Source organism: Lytechinus pictus, unplaced genomic scaffold, assembly GCF_037042905.1.
Source record: "Lytechinus pictus isolate F3 Inbred unplaced genomic scaffold, Lp3.0 scaffold_20, whole genome shotgun sequence".
Taxonomy (NCBI): Eukaryota; Metazoa; Echinodermata; class Echinoidea; order Temnopleuroida; family Toxopneustidae; genus Lytechinus; species Lytechinus pictus.
In genome coordinates this window covers 3,026,396-3,046,232 of record NW_026974141.1, presented here as the reverse complement: position 1 = coordinate 3,046,232, position 19,837 = coordinate 3,026,396, and the positions used below count along the sequence as shown (strand labels likewise).

Sequence of the window (19,837 nt, the reverse complement as noted above, 5' to 3'; positions counted from 1 at the left end):
AGCGAAATTAAAACGAGTTTCATATTCGTGTTTGTTTTGTCTTTTTTCCTGATATTGGCTATGTTTTTCTTTGCATTTCTAGACATGTCGACTTTTCATTAGAAAGGCGATTTTGTAGGCCTATATTGATCTGTATGATGATCCTGGACGATCCGGATCCAGTACAGGGGTTCCATCTACATTTACACCGGCTGCTCGGTACGGTCAGAGCCAAATTCTGTTGGAGGGGTAAAGTCCTAAAGACTGAAGTCTAAAAGGTAGGTGATCATAGGCGGCGGAAGCGGAGGGGACGGGGGGACCAGTCCCCCCCCCCCCCCCAAAAAAAAATTTGGCTTCCGCCGCCAATTAATGTAGGTGATAGCTTTATTTTTTTTTAATCAATTTCATATGAAATTAAATGGGGTCATAGATACGAGTGGATGAATAAATGGACATGAATTAAGAAATATTGAACGGGTGCTTGAGTGAATGAATGTTCAAAGATTGATTGAATGGATTTTGACATGAATTGATAATTGATGGAAAATTAACTGATGAAAATAAATATGATATGGACTATACGTGGAAGCAATAATAGGGCAGATCGTGATTGTGAAATGGATGGATGAGTTTATAAACGTATAAACTGTGTTTTCCACCCGTCTCTTGTATATAGGTTATGTTAATTAGTATTGGAACTATGTTTAGGGACTTGCCTTATTTACAAGCTCTGCTTTTCTTGGCAAGTCCCTCCGTTCAGATAATTTTATCTTCAATATTTGTTATGAAATGTTATAGAACTGTATGTATAATTTGAACATGTATTTACACTTTACTTTGATTATATCGTTTGTTTGAACGGAAATAAATGAATAAATAAATCTAACGTAATTGAATGAATTAATAGAAGATTAAACGATGGATGAATGAAGAGGTGAATGAATGGATGAACAACGAATTATTGATGCATGTATGTTGAATAATAATTATAAATAAAAAAAACTACATGCTGGCGATCCTCACCAGGAAGAGGGGGGGGGGCAGGGGAGCCGAGGCGAGCTACGTCCGCCCACCACGTGATTCCCGGGGCGTGATTTTCCCGTTTGCTTTGATTGGATGCAAGTTTTGTTGATGATGTAATGACAACCTGCCCGAAGGTATAGCATTAACATATACCGATACCTTTGCCGCATTATTGCCCTGGTGGGAAGCGGGGTGCTGCGTGAATATTCTCCATATATAGGCAGCAATTACCCCTGGAATTCTGGTAGATGTTTAAAAATGGAGAAATGTAAGTAAAACGACGTATATTTTTTTAGTGATATATATATATTTTGATAGGCTTTTGGCCTTTGTCAATTCCCACCACATTGTGATTCCGAACTGAATATGTTTCATTTTAATGTTTTTTGTTGTATATGTAATCTATCTGCATATGAATTTGTACTTGTTTTTAATCATATGTGGAAATAAATTTGATTTTTTGGGGTCAAATTTCTAAGGACAAAAATTACCTTAGTTTTGTAGTGGTCATAATCTTTTCTTTTGTTTGTTTTGCTTTATTAGTACTTGTCGAATTTCATTGGATCAAAATGACCTTCCTTTTATCGTGAAAACCATTTTTTGGGCTTGCCAAATCGAAAAATCGTTCCCAACAGGGAGGGCCCTGTTTTGCGAGAGGTCATTTGCTCGGAATTCCCGAAAATTACGGCGACTTATCCTTTTCGAGGCCATTTTGTAATAAAATATATATATTTTTTTTTTCTACAGATACTCATGAATGCAGTTCTAATAAGTTTTAAGGTGTTTAATTGCTTACTGAAATGTGCTTTTGGTACTTAAACATTACAAGTTTTACATTTTGCGAAGAAAAAGAGAGAAAAAAATAATAAACTGACTGCGTCCCGGCTGTCCGCCCTAACTTTATTTACATAATAGGTCTACAGACTTATGTGGCTTACAAAAAAAAAATGAAGAAAAATTTAAGCAATGAGAAAGAAATGGTTCAGAGAGGTGAAAATGCCAAATTAGAATACTTACAAAACAAAATAGAAGAAAATAAAAAACTAAGATTCTTGCTGATTGATTTTGTAACAAAATCCGTTCCTCTTAATAATAATAAGGCATTTAGGAACGCTACACACAGTGGCGTACCGTGGGTCACGGCATTGGGGGGGCACCAGCAAAAATTTCGAGTCACTTAGGGAGCGCGCGAAGCGCGCTCAGTTGCCAGGTATACTGACCTACTAGAGATATTTTAAGGACATGCAGTGCCATTAAACGGATATGTATCTTACTGATCAAATAATGCGAGCGCGAAGCGTAAGCTTAAAAAAATTTATTTTCAGACCTAAAAAAGGACATTATAATCAAATTTTCTGTAATCATGATCTGTCTCGCTAAACAAACAATGCAAGCGCGAAGCGCGAGCTGAAATTTTTGTATATATTGACCACAAACAGGGACATTTTAAGGACTATATTTTAGGAATCCATTTAGAGTATAAATATCTAAGCATAGTCATCTAATGCTAGTGCCAACCTTTGGTGATTTTGTTAGAATTACATCTGAACACGTGAAGCGCTTTTTATAGTCATTGTAATCACGATTATCATACGCATCTCACTAATCAAATACTGCGAGCGCGAAGCGCGAGCTGAACATTTTTGAAATTTAGATCTGAAGAGGGGCATTCTAAGGCTTGTTTGTCGGAATTCACTAAGCCCTTACGTATTTCACTAACCAAATAATGCGAGCGTGAAGCGCGAGCTGAAAATTTTTGATATTCAGATCAAAACAATTGATATTTTAAGTACTGATTTTAGGAATTCATGAAATGCATACATCTCACCAAACTAATGCAAACGTTAGCACGGACAGGAAATGTTTTATATTAAGACCTTAAAATAGCCAGGGCAATCATTTTAAGTAGTCATGAAAAAGAAGCAAATGTCACTCCATAAAAACTCGAATTGCGAGGAAATATAATAGGTGTATATTGATTTGAAAACGGGAGGTTTTACAGAATTATATATCTCGTTAAACAGTCTATGCGAGCACCAGGAACAGTGAAGACATAGGCCCTGAGCAAATAATGTTTCATAAATTTATGAACAAAAATGCATCTTATGTAATATAACATAACATAATATAATATAACATTTTAATGAACAATAATTTCTTCTTTCAATACTACGTTTCGCTTCCTTTCTCCCTCTTTTTCTCCTTTTCCCCGTTTTTTTTTTTTTTTTTTGCCAGCCGATTGGGGGGGCACGTGCCCCCCCCCCATGCCCCCCCGTAGTTACGCCACTGGCTACACATATAGTACACTATATCATAGCGTTTACACTGTAGATCAATTTACAACACTTAAACGCTACATCTATCCTGGATACAAGTACAAGTACGTTTTCAACTGTTTCTTAAATCTATGAAGAGAAGTTTCAGATCTATGGGAAGCTTTATTGATGTTGTAACAAATTTATGTTGATTGATTCTGTAACAAAATAATTCCCGCTGTCCATTGATCTTGTAACAAAATCATTTCTGTCAATTGATTTTGTAACAAAATCATTACCGCGCGTCGATTGATTTTGTAACAAAGTCATTTCTGTCGATTGATTTTGTAACGAAATAATTTCTGTCAATTGATTTAGTAACAAAATTATTTCCATCGATTGATTTTGTAACATCATTTCTGTCAATTGATTTTGTAACAAAATCATTTCCGTCGATTGATTTGTAACAAAATCATTACTGTCGGTTTATTTTGTAACAAGTCACTGCTGTCGTTTGATTTTTTCACAAAATAAAAATTGCAGGGTGTTTATGTTACAAACAAAATTATTGATTTTGTAGCAGAATAAATGGCTTTACACTTGGCGCCCCATACCCGGTATGGTAGATCTTGATCGATCTTTACCAAACCGGAAGCTTATGAATTAAGTAAAGCAACAAACGCGGCGACTCAAGACAAGTAACTAAAGACTGTCGATTGTCGAAGGTAACTGTAAAAAGTTATTTTTTATGTAGAGTAAAGACCCTAGTTTATCCACGTCTTACACGATTTTCATGATTTTTCTTCACTATTTATTCATATTAGACATCATAATTGTGAAAATTTGCTGAAAATTTGGTGCGTGGTTGTTTTTTTAGCTATTTGAAATTCAGCGAGTGAGCCGACGATGATGCCGGACTCACGCGCGGGACAGAGACGGCGGGGCGCGTGTGTATACTACCGTTCCGTGCTGAGCTGAGCTGAGCTGAGGAGGACGGCTCAGCTGCAGCTCGGCCCAATGCCAAATTACGATTGAATATTAGTAGCCTAGTGAATGATTTTTACTCTCTAGGGGCCTCATTGCTCATGGCTACACCCACCATCATGTCTCTGTGTGTTTCATTCATCTCTCGGAAAGAGTTCCATATGCACCCCCACCAAAAATAAGAAAAGATTGATGTCAAAAGTGAACAATGTTGAGATTCGATTTCCGGTTCGTTCACCTCAGATTTTTCTATAATTTTTTTACTGTTCTTATCTTACCTTAGTTGGGACTCAAACTCACCTCGTTTTATCTGCAGTCAAGACTAGCCAGGAGGCTCCTAGAGAGTAAAAATCATTTAACCCTAGACCAAAAGCTTCGGTCTCTGTTATGTTCGTTCAGCTGAACTCCGTTGGCTTCACTCACCAAATACAGAGACCGAAGTTCTAGCGCGATCTGTACAGGGGACTCAATGGCCATATGTTTATGTACTTAAGATCGGATAAAACGGGGAAGTGAATTTGAGCGACAGCCGAGGTAAGTCACTGTTTTTGTTCCTTTTAACTTGATTTTTCTCCGTTTTTTGGCGATTAATGCCAAGAGGGAATATTAATTTGCATTTTGGTCGCGTTAATTTTCAAAATTTCTATTCATTAAAGACAAAAATTGAAGAGCCCCGACGGGGGGATTTTGCATTGCAAGTCCCCTAATGGTGGCTGCACGCTAGCGAGCCGTCTGTGTACGAGGAGAAATTAAAAAAAAAAAAAGTTAAAAAACTCCTCGAAACAGACGGCTGCCAGCTGTCTAATTTAACCCATGCTTACTCTCCACGGAGCCAGGGATTCCATTCCATTCATCTGCGTGTACCTAGCCTGGAGGCTCCTGGAGAGTAAAAATCAGTCTACTATATGTATGCTTACTCCCCATGGAGCCTGGAATTGCTTCCCATACAGCTACACATATGGCCCCAAATCCTGAAACTTTCGCCCCGAGATTTCTACTTTCCCTCTAAAAGATCTAGCCCTAAATCATGTACATGGGGTACAAGTACAACTTCATTTCCGACATTTCTACGATATTGTTTACGTCGCCATCTTGATTTCTTTGTCTTATCAATGTTTAAAATCTCCGCCAAACAGACAAAATTCGGCTTTCTTATTCATTTATTGTTTGTTACTTTGAGTTTGACTGTATTTAATTTTCAGACTTGAAACGGATCAACAATGGGAAAGACTTGCAAAGTAGTTGTTTGTGGATCAGCCGGAGTGGGGAAGACGGCAGTATTAGAACAGGTCATCTATGGAACACATCGCATTGGACAGGTTTGTTTGTCTATAAATTTTCATAACCTAATAGTCCCGGGGGGGGGGGGGTGGGGGGAGGGAGGGAGGGAAGTATACATATTTTTAATCGTTGCACAAATTTTTTTTTACCGCGCTGCTCGCTGACTTTTTATGTTCAAGGGTCCTGTCACTTTTGAGATCAAATTTGCAACGCCCTCGTATGCAGTAAGAAAATAGCACGATATTATGTAAGTAATCTCAAAATAAAAAAGCATGGAAATACATAAGAAATTTAAAAAAAATAAAAAATACATAAGAGATCAATTTCGGTACTGGAATATTTTCAAGCACAATTGCTAGCAATACTATAGAGAATGTTTGCATATTAAAAGTTAGCATTCTAGGAGCTTTTTTCATTGAATTAGAGCAAAAAGTTTCATTTCGTGAATAAATCAGCATGATTAATTTTACATGATAAAATGTATGAATTTAGTTGAGTTTATCTAATAGTAATTGTAATGTTCTCTCTTTTTTCAGGAAACAACATGCCCAACAATAGAAGACATCTATGTTGCCAACATTGAAACGAACAGAGGGACCAGAGAACGGGTCCGATTCTACGACACCAGGGGTTTGGTAAATAAAGCCCGTCTCACACTGTGCGCTCCCTTGCGACGCATTTTTTCAATAACTCGCATTTGCATTAAATGTGACATTTCAAAAGGGTATGGTAAGTAAAACCCATCTCACACTGTGCGATGCCATGCGACGCGATTTTTTAATAATTTGCATTAAATGTGACATTTCCAAGGGGTTTGGTAAGTAAAGCCCATCTAACACTGTGCGCTCCCTTGCGACACGTTTTTTCAATAATTTGCATTTGCATTAAATGTGATATTTCCAAGAAGCAAAATTATTTTATTTGAAGTTTGGCATAATGTTAGGAATAATAAAATCATAATTTTTCTTTGCGGCAAGCCCTGTGTTCGGAGTAATTTCCAAATCGGCTTCAAGTCGCAGGCGGTGTTGACGTCATTGCGATTTGGAATTGATTTTGCTTTTATACCTACAGGAAGGCTCGAACTTGTCTGAATTCTGATTTCAGTAGTCCCATCACGATTCTGATTGCTAAGATTTTATTGGTTGGAATGTTCATATCGGGTGTTTTTGCTATTTCTTTGAAATTTGGATTGCAACGAATCACATAGTGTGTGCCGGGCATTATGCGCATGAGGCCAGTTAAACCTGTATCGTGGTATTCTGATGATTAAACCTAGGTTTAACCCTAGTCTAAACAAGAATTTCAAACCTTACTTCTATGGAATGCTGGCTTCATAATACTGCTTCCTTATTCGTAGCAATTATAATGTACCAATTAATTCATTATAATGCATTCTATTTTTGCGTTTACCTATTCTTTCCATTTCAGAACTGAATTAAATTTTAGACAACTTTTTGCAGCAGGCTAAGAATAATTTTTAATTGGTGAATGTGTCGACAATTGGCACTCCATAAAAGTGTGGTCTAATTTAACCCAGGTTTAACTAAACCATGGCTACCAGAATACAACCCGTAGGCCCGTATTCTGAAGTCAGGTTTAACTTTAACGTTGTGGTTGAAGTATGGATAGCCAATTGTTACATAAATCACTAACAGTAGAGATATCATATTTCAGCTCATTTGGCTCTCAAATCATTCATAATTGTCTTGGAAGTATAAATATATGATTGTCTTCACCATCTATGAATCGGCAAAGAGCACAGTTAACATAAGAAACACACAACTTAATAAAAATTTTGACACTTTTGGCTTCCCATAAGTTTAGCACAGAGTTAGACTATGGTCTGAGTTAAACCTGACTTCAGAATACAGGCCATAGTGTCAAAATAAAGTTTGCTATAACTTGGGAAAAGAAACAATGTGATTAATGCATGGTGTTAAATCCACTTTGGTCAACCAATCTCAGGATTTACACGTATGAGTGATGTCACAATGAGGACCAAATTTGTACACATGTATTATGAAAGCTACCACTTGTCCACTGACATTGTGTTGTACATAGCAGAACATATCAAGCAAAAAAAGTGAGTTGCATAACTCTGAAAACCAATGACATTTGAAGGCAAACAATGCCATGATTTTTTTCCATTATTCATACATGTTCCTTTTAGTTACATTCATTGTTGTTGTTTTTTCTCCTTTTTATGTTATCCAGACATCCAGCAACCAAGATCTCCCAAAACACTATCTCAGCATGGCCGATGTAAGTTCAGTTTGATTTGATTTGATGTGATTTTGACTTATTGTAATCATATATACTTTGTTTTGGTTTACAAGAAAGAGAGATAATTATTTAAGAAATGAAGATAAATGTAGAAGCAATATCAAGGTATCATCATGGAGCTTATTCAAATGAAAAATGAGGAGCACATGCACATTTTGGTCAATTTGAGTTTTATACGTGTATTATGTTTTTTTTATATTCTAAATGATGGTCTTCTTTTTGTTGTTGATAATATTTTGTTGTTGTTTTTATTTAATTTCTAGGGGTTCTTATTGGTGTACAGCACGACCAGCCAAGAATCATTCAACATGCTGGAGTATATCAAAAAAGAAATCGATAAACTCAAAGATAAGGACAAGAAAGAGGTAAGTCAGAAATCAGAGAAGGAAATAATTTTCATTTTTTGGGGGTATAAACTTTTCCCACATTGGGGCGATTGCAGAATTTGGGGGCTATTTTTTCATTTTAAGGGCTACTTTTTAGGGGCAGCAAGCTATTATCATTATTTTGCCATAGTTGGAATACTGATTTTCGAATAATCTTGAATGTTGTTTGTGACAGATCTTGGGGTGACTCTAGAAAGAATGGTTGCCACAAAGCATACATTTTGGAGGAATTTTAGGGGTGATTTGGGTTGTCATGGGGATGAAATCGCCCGTCACCCTTGTGTATTTCCTATGCTGTCAGAAATACAGTTCAAATCTTTTCTCTCTATTCAGTAACTTTTCACCAACATTGATTTACTGTATTTTAACTTGCAGAGATTCGAACCCCTGACCCTCTGATTGAAAGGCAAGCGTCAGAACCACAAGACCAAGACGCTTCCACCTTATATGATAAAATATAATAGAAATAACAAGTGGATGACATAGTCATTCCCATCAATTGCACTCTTTCCAGGATCTGATTAGTGACATATAGCGAAATTTTAAAATGTCATAGCTTTCTTATCTTGGATACGATTTTGATGAAATTTTCAGCATAATACTTGTGTGACTTTTCTTTTTTATATATATATATATAAATTTTTTTTTTTTTTTTTTTGGGGGGGGGACTGACTTCCATTTAATGATTGGAAATATTGACCATGTCCAATATTGGTCATATCCACCTTAACCATCATCATCTAGATGGACTTTATCTTGACCATTATCACCATCATCCTCATCCTTATCATCTCCATCTTCATCATTCAAATTATGCTTTATAAATGTATTAATTAATTGAATGAGTTGTAATTTTATTCCAGCAATCTGCTTATAATGGCAATCATTCTCCTGCAAATTGTAAATGTTAAAATTAGTTGGTAGTAGATCATAGTTATATAGAATGATGTTTAATTTCATCCTTCTTTCTCAATGATTCATGTCTGTCAAATAACTGTAGCCAATATATTATGTAATGAAAAATGTATTATAAGAATGTTATGATTGTAGAAGCAAACAATTACAGATAAATGCCAGTTGTAGTAACGATCTCAAAATGAGTTCAAACCGAATCCTGTAAAATGGCCACCCAAATGTTTGGATGCATGAATAAAAAATATGTGCGGGGAAATGAGCAAAATAAGCATGGAATTCCATCAAATGTGGGGTATTTTTCCAAGCAATATTGATACACTGTCCCACATATGCTTTTCTGTGTTAGTAATCAGACTTATTGGTTTTCAGCTAAGATTTTATGATATCACAAAGATAAGTTTATGTACCAGATTTAGCTGCTAATAAGTTGACAATAAACCTTGATTTTAAAGACTTTCTTGTGAGATAATTGTTTGCTGCAACTGCTTTCTTTTACCTTTAATCAAATCAAATGTCTTGTTTCTTTACCCGTAGATATCAGTGGTGATGATAGGAAATAAAGTTGATCTAAACCAACAGAGACAGGTTGACTTTAGAACGGCCAGTGACTGGGCAGTCAAGGAGAAGAGTAAGCTCACCCATTTTGTGATTTCTCACTTGATAATGTTAACGAATGTTGTTGGTAATTGGCCAATTATATTATACTGGTCACAGTACATAGTGGTGGATAAAGTCGGGGGTGGAAGAGGCCCACGCTCCCTCTATATTTTAAGAATTTCCCATTGAACATGTATCTACATATTAATATAGCTAAATTTACTTCAATAATTAGATGTATTTACCTGTTATGCCAGTTGATTAATTAACTAAGCTGATCAAATATGTTTATACACAGATTATCCGGGCACAGCGCCAACATGTGCCCATTGTTGTCCATTCATCCCACACTAAAATAACTTTCCTCTTAATTCAGTCTAGCTGTCGGATACCATAAGTGTCTCTGAAAAGAGCTTAGTACACTCCCCAAAAGTGCATCTAAATCTCACATTTTTTTCATCTGCGCCCCTCTATTTTCAAATATACAATTTGCTCCCCCTTTATTTAAAAAATCCTGGATCTTTCACTGATACAGGATTTGAAATGAGATGATAAATATCAGTAAAATAATATATCACTCTCATAAACTTGCATTTGTTTTTTTGTTCAATAAAATGAATTTTTATTGAACTATTATTCTATTAACAAGGGAAGAGTGATCATTATCACCCTTTATTTACTCATTTATCATGATAATTTGATTTATGTTTTGTTTATTAGATTCAGTCCCCTCACTTTCTTTTATATACATTTGGTGATTGTATATTACAAAGCTATTTTCCAAGAATATATCCTGAAAATTTTGCAAGGGGATTCATTGAATACTTTTTTACGTTATCTGAAAATTAAATAAAACTTTGGAAATGAATAGTTTTTAAGATTACCAAAACTGTACTCAGGCTTTTAGGCATTTTGTGTAATTGTCATTTGCCATTTTTCTTTTCTTTTGAATGTAGTCCAATTCTTTGAAGTAACAGTAGCCAACAGGAGCAGTCTCATTCAGCCGATCGTCTCGCTAACTTCTAAGCTCACGGTACCTCCAAGTAAGTTGGGGTTCCCTGGTATGAAGTGTTTCATGAAGCATCTTGTAAATGATTTTCACTGGCAAATTTGCTCTGAGCCAATCAGATGCAAGGATTTCAGTAGCTTATAACACTGAAATCAATGACTTTTTCATGAAATACTTGCCTGTTCCCTTTTTTTTCTACAGAATTTTTATTTTAGATTTCTACCTTCTAAGAATCACAACTTGGAGTTTTGGATTGATAAATGAAGTTATGAAATGTTAAATAATGGATTTTTTTTTATTATAGCAGATTTGAGTTGCCTGTAATTGTCTGCTAAAAGACTTACTTTTCATCTCAAATTGCCATTATTACAACTCGTGAATCCATTCTTTATGTTATTTATTTTTTCATTTGCTGTTGTCCACTACTTGATTATAAAGACTGTAATACGATTTGTGTTAAACAATAAAAAGAAGACAATGAAAGCTCAAAGGAATTTGACAAACACAATTCTATTGTGTTAGACTCTTCAAGAGTGAAGGAGGCAGATTTAGAAGAAGTAAATTATCAATATTCTAAAAATCAGATGAATAAATCTATCCACATTTCAAATTGGCCATTATGCAAGCAGATTGTAGAAAAGAAATGAATGACTGTCCCATTTACTGATCCGATCACTGAATCTATCCACATTTCAAAGTGGCAATTATGAAGGTGTAGATTGTGGAAAAGAAATGAACATCAGATCACTAAATCTAACCACTACTCAAAATTGGCAATTTTTACAAGTAGATTGTTGAAAAGAAGTGAACAACTTTCCGATTTGTTGATGTTATCTCATTTTTTCTCTCTCTTTTCTTTGTCTTTACTTTGCAGCCAAATCAACCTTCTCCATCTCGGTGAGGAATTTCAAGCCGAAACAACTGCAAAGCTTTGGCGATTCCTGAGACCAGTCCCACTCCTTCATTTTTGGTGTCGCCTCGAAGGATCATTCACAAGAGAGAACACTCACATGTGCAATGTTAAATAGGTTATAGCTTTGTGCATATTGTGTTAGTTCTGCCCAGTCTACCTTAAAAGAGAGCTGTGGCGATTACTGTGATCAGTCCCACCCCTTCATTTTGGTGTCGCCTCGAAGGATCATTCTCAAGGAAGAACAATATCACAGGTGCAGTGTTATATATAGCTTGTGATTCTTGTCGCGATTCTACCCAGACTACCTTAAGGAGAGCTGTGACGTTTACTGAGATCAGTCCCACCCCTTCATTTTGGTGTCGCCTCGAAGGATCATTCTCGAGGAAGAACAATATCACAGGTGCAATGTTATATATAGCTTGTGCTTCTTGTGATGATTCTGCCCAGACTACCTTAAGGAGAGCTGTGGCGTTTACTGAGATCAGTCCCACCCCTTCATTTTGGTGTCGCCTCGAAGGATCATTCTCAAGGAAGGACAATATCACAGGTGCAATGTTATATATAGCTTGTGCTTCTTGTGATGATTCTGCCCAGACTACCTTAAGGAGAGCTGTGACGTTTACTGAGATCAGTCCCACCCCTTCATTTTGGTGTTGCCTTGAAAGATCATTCTCGAGGAAGAATAATATCACAGGTGCAATGTTATATAGTTCTGCGCTTCTTGTGTCGATTCTGCCCAGTTTTTAAAGGAAATAGTACATTCTTGCTCATCAAGAATTTCAAAGAAGTAAAGCTTGCTGGTCTAACCTACTTCAGAATTGCATTATATCAGTGTGGTTTATATGGAGATGGAACGCTATACCATTCACTGTTAGAAGCAAGCACGTATGTCTTCTCTGAAGCACGAAGATTCGTATGGCTTGGTCACATATAAAGGGCGTTGCACGGAAATGTTTGCGATCAATTGCAGATATTTCTGTTACAATTTTAGCACTTGATCAATTTTAGATGCAGCAAGTCAGTTTGCATTCCTTGTTGCAAGAATAAGATCAGCGATCGATTGGAATTTGCAATTGATTGGAAGACATATATTTAATTTGGGGATCCTTAATAGATTTGCGATTGATCGCAGGTTTGTTGAAATGCTCCGTGAATCTGGAAGTGAGAAGTGGGACGATGATGTGCATGGACCATACCAGGGAGGTTCAAGATCCACAAAATGGAGACAAAAGTGGTTCTTGTCCAGGGCTTCGTAACGCAAAGATGAGCGATCAATCGCTAAATGAACTGACCAATCAATATCCATGTTACACACGCATTAGGTTTAAAATACTGACCAGGAGCCAATCAGTGCTGTTATTTCTTATTTGCAATTCATCGCAAACCTTTGTGTTACGGAGCCTTGGTTCCATGACATTTGCTCTGGCGACAATTGCTCCGCTCTAAATTCCACACTAATTGAATGACGAACTGTAACCCTGGGTTTAACACTTTACCCTACCCTAAACCTAACATAAAACACTATTGCAACCCTAACCCTACATCTTAGATGAAATTAAGCCTGGAGCAATTGTCGCAAGAGTAAATGATGTGTCTCCGGTTCAAGATCCATAACATGTAGACAAAAGTGGTTCTTGTCCTGGTTCGGTGACGTTTGCTCTGGCGACATTGCTCCGCTCTAAATTCAACACACTAATCAAATGACGAACTTCAACCCGGGGTTTAACACTTTACCCTACCCTAAACCTAACATAAAACACTATTGCAACCCTAACCCTACATCTTAGATGAAATTAAGCCTGGAGCAATTGTCGCAAGAGTAAATGATGTGTCACCGGTTCAAGATCTGTAAAATGGAGACAAAAGTGGTTCTTATCCTAGCACGTAATTGAACGGCTCTCAGATGTGGTAATCTTGATCTGTTCAACTTGACGCAGGAATGGAAACCTAGGGGAACTACACCGGTTTCCCGGCCTCCACCGCCAAAAATCATCCTAACTATGAATATGTAATTTGGGCCATTCCAGACTTAGACTATCTTAGAAATTTATGCTAGTCCATATAGACTCAAAGATATTGGTGTCAGCACTGTGAGTCTTTTAACCTAATAGGAAACTTATTCAAATCATGTACTTATTGGGAAAATGCTAATAATATAATAATGATCTAGGTATTTATAATGCACTGCAGACGTATATTTTACATACCTAAGTTCTTACAGATTTGTTGTTATCCCAGACATTGGATACAATCAGTCATTCCTGCACACGTTGTTTGCTCATGGGGGGAGGGATATTCCAGCCACATTAAATTTTTGTGTTTAAAAATTGATGTTTTTATAACAGATGTATTGATTGATTCACATGTGTGGGAAACTTTTTATGCATTTGTTTTTTTATTTTTCTGGAGGGGGGGGGTTATGAAAATAAGGAAAAGCAGAGGTCACAGAGTTTGATAAAAGTGGGGGGGGGGGACATCATTATCTTTCTTTTGTTTCATCTAAAAATCTGTCTTTGTCACCAAAAGGAAAATGGGTTTAGCAGTTCATAGTCGTCCCCCCCCCCCCTTTTACCAAAGGTCACATTAAGAAAAATGTTTAAATGTCATTCATGTTTACCTATTTTACCTAGTTTGCTTGTTGAAATTTGTCTTATATTTTTCATGTTGTTGGTATGTACACTTGGACATGTCATTCTATTTTTATAGACTGTATTCAGAATAGAATTATTCACATTATAGGTCTGTTTGGGATTTGCATCACAAGGGTGAAAACTTGTTCCAAGATAGGGTAGTTCAGCTATGTATTTCATGTTATAATTAAATGGGATATGAACTTATGAAGTTACAACATAGAATATTGTAGACATGTTTTTGTCAGATGTCTATGAATGTCTTTGTACTAGTCAACTTCTTGAAATTCAGCAAAGTATGTTAAAGAGTTTCTTTCACTTTTTAACCCTAATTCTCCTGGGAGGGGGGGGGGGGGCCATTACTTAAGGGGAATGACAAGAATCAAAATACCCCGGGAGATTGAGGGTTAAGACAGAAATCTCATTTAACTTTGAAAGCTAAATGTGCAATGCATTTGAATGAAAATTTAAGGAATGATTTATTGGACCATGTTTGAAGAAGGTTTCACATATCCTGTCTGGAATTGCAAATTAAAAAGGTGCTCTAGCAAAATGTACGCTTTATTTTGAATACTGAAGCCGTGCATGGAAAAAAGGTCAAGTCTGCATAAATGATAATATTCACCTATGTCGAGGCATTTTTCAGACCTTGGGCCTGTAACACAAAGCTTAGCACTCATCATAGAACATGTATTTACGATTAATTGCACTGATTACAATGTACAATGAATTGTGAAAAGTAAGCGTACGATTAATCGCAAACCTCTGTGTTACGGGCCCCAGATTATGCAAAGCAGTTTTATGTACATCTTCTATTTGAATTTCATCCAAGTCAAACAGATTGGGGGGATGACAATCTAAAATGTTTTTCCTTGGATTAATTGTACTGTACTGCCCTCTTTTTTTTTTTGGGGGGGGGGGTGCAATCTTTCTTTCCTTTTTTTACCTCCCTTTCCCCCCCCCCCCTCCCCTGTAGTGGAAAATCTATCCAGGTCTGACACTATGGCCCGTATTCTGAAGTCAGGTTTTAACTTAGACCATGGTCTAACTGTGTGCTAAAATTATGGGAAGCCAAACGTGTCAAAATTTTGTTATAAGTTGTATGTTTCTTATGTTTACTGTGCTCTTTCCTGATTCATCGATGGTGAAGACAATCATCTATTTGTACTTCCTAGAAAATTACGAATGATTTGAGAGCCAAATGAGCTGAAATATGAGATCTCTACCGTTAGTGATTTATGTAGCAATTGGCTATTCATACTGAAACCACAACTTTAAACCTGAGTTTAAGTTAAACCCGACTTCAGAATACGGGCCAATGTAATTTCACAGCCCATATTGTTTGTGCTCTACAGTGGGTCTGAAGAATGTTTTATGTCCAATTCAGCTGGATTCGCCACTGCCCCACTAATAAAAAAAGGAAAAAAATCAGAAGGCAGCCCCCCCCCCCCATGGTTTTGCCCCTACATTTTACCAATCTTGCCAGACAGAATCATTTCGATGTACAATGATACATATATTTTTTTATAATCTATCAAAAAACAAACTCCTCTGGAATTTGGCCACTGACTTATAAGGTCCATGTATTCAACCACAAGTTTGTATTTAGTGTATTTACAAATGATAATATATTCCATATTTGTTTTGTGTGCAGAAAATATTTTTAATTTGATTAAATCGATGCCAATTAATCGTCAGCATTGTTCTATCATTTATTATAATGGTCGTCATGATTCGTTTTTTTATCTGATTGCTAAGAAAGCAAGAATGACAGCAAACAACCAGAGGATCGAAGGCTTAACATCCTCTCAGAGGGACCAGGGACCCTGTCTTACAAAGAGTTGTATCTGTATCGTTCAGTCAGCAAAATACCAGGATTGGCACATCACGCTATTTTGTTGTTAGTTGTGATTGATCCGATCAACCGCAACTATGGAAAGCCAGCAATGTCAACTTCTAACATGAAGTTAAAAATATTTTCTAGATATGATGTATATTCATACATTGTTTTCCTGAAAATTCAGTGTGCTTCTCTTTGTTTACAAAGGACATTGTGCAAATTTCTTGAAGAAAAATTTATGATTCCCATATAGTTGTGGTTGATCGGATCAATCGTAATTCTTTGTTAGACGGGGGCCCTGGTAATGAGGGTCACAATTATCCGAAAGCCTTGCTCCACTGACGGAGCTATTACACCTAATATAGATGACTTCAGAGGAGTCAGGGTCGGGGGATGTTCTTGAAAAGGGTATGAAATTTGTTACTTTTCAGTCAAAGTGCTAAGGGCGCAGAGATGCCAAACTGATCAAGAACATTTCCAGTATTTTAAAGGCTGAAAATCAGTATTTTCACACAAATACTGAAACTTAAGAAATCAGTACCGGTAATTTGCATGAAACCACCAGTATTCTTTCTCATTTTTCAGTAATTACTGAAAACCAGTACTACTTGGCAGCTCTGTAAGGGGTTATTTTCTAAAATATCCTTCAGCAAGAAGTTGATTCACATTGTGCTGCACTCGACCCAGGAGGATAAATTCCTTGAATGCACCGAGTGCTGCTGATAAAATGGTACAATGTAAGTGTGAGCTAAAGCCAGGGTAGTATTCTAGCTAAAACTGGGGTAACAATAATAGTGCACCTCAGAATAGATTATTTCTAGATACATGTAGATTATTATCATTATTATTATGTAGTGTTACACTTCGTATTTTCTGGCAAAAAGACTCGAGGGGGGGCAATCAAATATATTGCTGTACACATGTGTGACCAAAAAAACTTTTTTTTTTCAGTTTTGGATGCGGGCCGAGTGTGCACTCGTTAAGGGTTTTAAAAAAAAACCCAATTTTTTTTAAAGGTGGTTTTGAAAGACTGGTCAATAGTCAATCGCGGGGTCAAACGTATGTTTTTTTTCCAAAGCTTTTTTTTTAATCAAGACTAGCCAAACGTGTTAAGGGTATGTTTTTTCCCCAGGGGCTTTTCCTCCTCGTTTCTGAAAAGTGTTCAGGCCTGAGACAAAACTTGTTTTGGGGCCAAAATGTGTAAATGAAGCCCGTGAAAAACTTGTTTAGGGGGTGTTTGGAAATAATTTGGTCGCACATGTGTACAGCAATACATTTGACTTGCCCCCCCCCCCCCCCCGGGCAAAAAGAACTATAGAAATCCAGGATTATTCTCATTATGGGTCAGGGACAAGAGAGGTGGTTGTATGTTTTGAGTGATATACTGTAATCCTGATGCTGCAGTCACATTTCCCCTACGGCGGCCATACTTGAGTCGAAAACAGACGTTTTATTCAAACCACCTATATGTAGCTGGTACAAAAAATGCTAAAATGGCTGTTTCGACTCGCCGTACGGGAAATGTGACAGCGCCATTTAAAGATACACAAGACAACAAACGCCAGACAATTTCATTTTGTGTATTTCTGCAAACTTTTTTCATTTATTTGTACAAAAGATGAATGAAAAGCATAATCTTTTGCAGTCTTTTTTTTGTACACTACATGGTACAAAAATCACAAAAAACACAAGAGACTCACCAATAACAAACAAAACCCATCATCTCGAGTACTCCCCAAAACACATCATTCGGGCAACTTAAAATAAATAGAAATAGAATCTGTTAAAAAAAGAGAAGTTTAAATTCAATAGTAAATATGTCTTTTCTCAACTCTTATAGGCACTTACGAGTATGTTTCTTCCCCCTCCCAGAAATAAAAGTTTCCCTAAATTAGATTTGAAGACACTGATATCTGAATTCATTTTCAATAGCCCTATGAATATTCATGAGGCAGTTTGATTTTGCATACTATTCTGAAACAATCTAGTTACATTTTTCTCCAAAAAAAGCACAAAATCGCTCAATTCTATGAGTGACTCGAACAAAAACTTGAAACTTTGGTATCATGGAGATGATCAAATAAAAAGATAACTGAAAGTGGAATTTGAGGAAAATGATGCAATTTTACAATCAACAATATCTGTCTGGTAATATAACAAGAGATCGGGACACAAGTACCAGTCATAAATTAAAAGTGAATACAGTTAAAATCTGGTACCCCTTGTCCTCTTCTTAAAAACCCATATTTTTGTAACCCTGAAACTCTTTTTCCTCAGATATCTAAATATGTCCACTTTTCATATACAAGCACTAAAATTCTTTTTAAAAATCGACCCAAGGAATACGAATTTTAATTCAGCATAAGAAAAAAATGTGGGCAGGTTTTTGTATTCAACTTTGGTGCTCCAACTGAAATTCAACTTTAAATTAAAAAAAACTTGACTTGATTATTCAGGAATCGTTCATATCACCTTTGTAAATCTTCGTTTCAAAGGATGGCAAACAAAAACCTTTACTAAAAAGCAAAAATGATTTGATAAAGATGATCTTCAATCATTTTTCTGCCAAGTAAATCTATTGAGATACGGTATTATTTTGCTTCGAAGGCATTAGCAAGTTGAACTGAATTAAGGCTTTGTTTATCCTGTATTACTGAATTTTGGGGTATCAATACTCTGCCTGAGTGGCAAAACAAAAGGGACCTGCTTTTATTTGCCAACTCTTGATTTACAGACTTTAAACTTGCATGTCGCATACATGTCTATAATTACGTATATTTTGATTACTTGTAATTACATACAAGTAAGTTCACATGACTGTAGAATAATTAACATCACCGATAAAATACAATGTTCCCTCACATTTGTACGCAGGCATTAGATCATCAGAAAATTGACAACCTCTTGTGACGAAACAAGACCTGGGGGGTGATTCACAAAACGAATCAAGTGTGACTCAAAGGAAAATAAAACCTTTGGAACAAGATAGCTTGTGCGAAAACAGAAAAATCTAAGAAACAGATCAATGAAAGTTTGAGAAAAATTGAATAGATAATAAGAAAGTTATGAGCATTTGAAGTTTAGATCATTATTGTAATGTAGATCCTCCCATTGGCAATGCAACAGAGATGTGTGATGTCACATGTGAACAAGTTTCACATTACTTTTCAATATCTTTCACTTAATCTGCCTCTTTTATTACATCTATCAGTAGATTTTTTCTTTCTATAAGAGGACATATGTAATGTAGATTTTCAAAGAATATACATGTATTATGGATGAAGTTTTTATAACCTTAAAAGAGAGCAAGAGACATTTTTGGGGTATTTTATAGTCCATCAAATGAAAAGTTGTTCACATGCGACATTGCAAATCTTTGTCGCATTGCCAATAGGAGGATCTCTATAGCATTAGTGATCGCAATATTCAAATGCTCATAATTTTCTCATTAGTTGTCCAATATTTCTCAAACTTTCTTTGATCTTATTCTCTGATTTTCCACACAAGCACACTTGTTCCTAACGTTTCATTGCTCAGTGCTGACGTGTACATATCTAACACGCAATACTGATTAATACGCATGTTTTCCTTCAGCAAGATATTTACCATAATTGTGCTGCACTCGACCCAGGCGAGGTGAATGGGTAACCGGTAGGAAAAAATTCCTCAAATGCTTGAGCGCCTGTATGGTGGCTCAGGTAATAATTATGATACCAATTGTTAAGCACAGTAAAGTATATGA

The 19,837-nt window shown here is 36.3% G+C and overlaps 1 protein-coding gene across 5 annotated transcripts; it reads left to right on the top strand.

The window, feature by feature from the left end:
- Positions 1 to 235: 235 nt before the first annotated feature.
- On the top strand, positions 236 to 15,946 carry LOC129282414 (NF-kappa-B inhibitor-interacting Ras-like protein 2). Of its 5 annotated transcripts, none has more exons than XR_010296786.1 (9): positions 3,894 to 3,982; positions 5,444 to 5,560; positions 6,059 to 6,157; positions 7,737 to 7,784; positions 8,069 to 8,170; positions 9,641 to 9,734; positions 10,660 to 10,746; positions 11,587 to 14,060; positions 15,695 to 15,946. XR_010296786.1 is itself a non-coding variant. In XM_064114960.1 (8 exons), exons 2-8 carry the CDS (start codon positions 5,462 to 5,464, stop codon positions 11,655 to 11,657), a joined length of 600 nt encoding a protein of 199 aa, XP_063971030.1. In that variant the 5' UTR covers positions 236 to 257; positions 5,444 to 5,461; the 3' UTR covers positions 11,658 to 15,037. The 5 variants fall into 5 exon arrangements, 3 of the variants coding, with proteins under 3 accessions (XP_063971030.1, XP_063971028.1, XP_063971029.1); XR_010296787.1 differs by lacking the exon at positions 15,695 to 15,946 and having other exon boundaries at positions 11,587 to 12,025; positions 12,173 to 14,098; XM_064114960.1 differs by lacking the exons at positions 3,894 to 3,982; positions 15,695 to 15,946 and adding an exon at positions 236 to 257 and having other exon boundaries at positions 11,587 to 15,037.
- Positions 15,947 to 19,837: the final 3,891 nt, after the last annotated feature.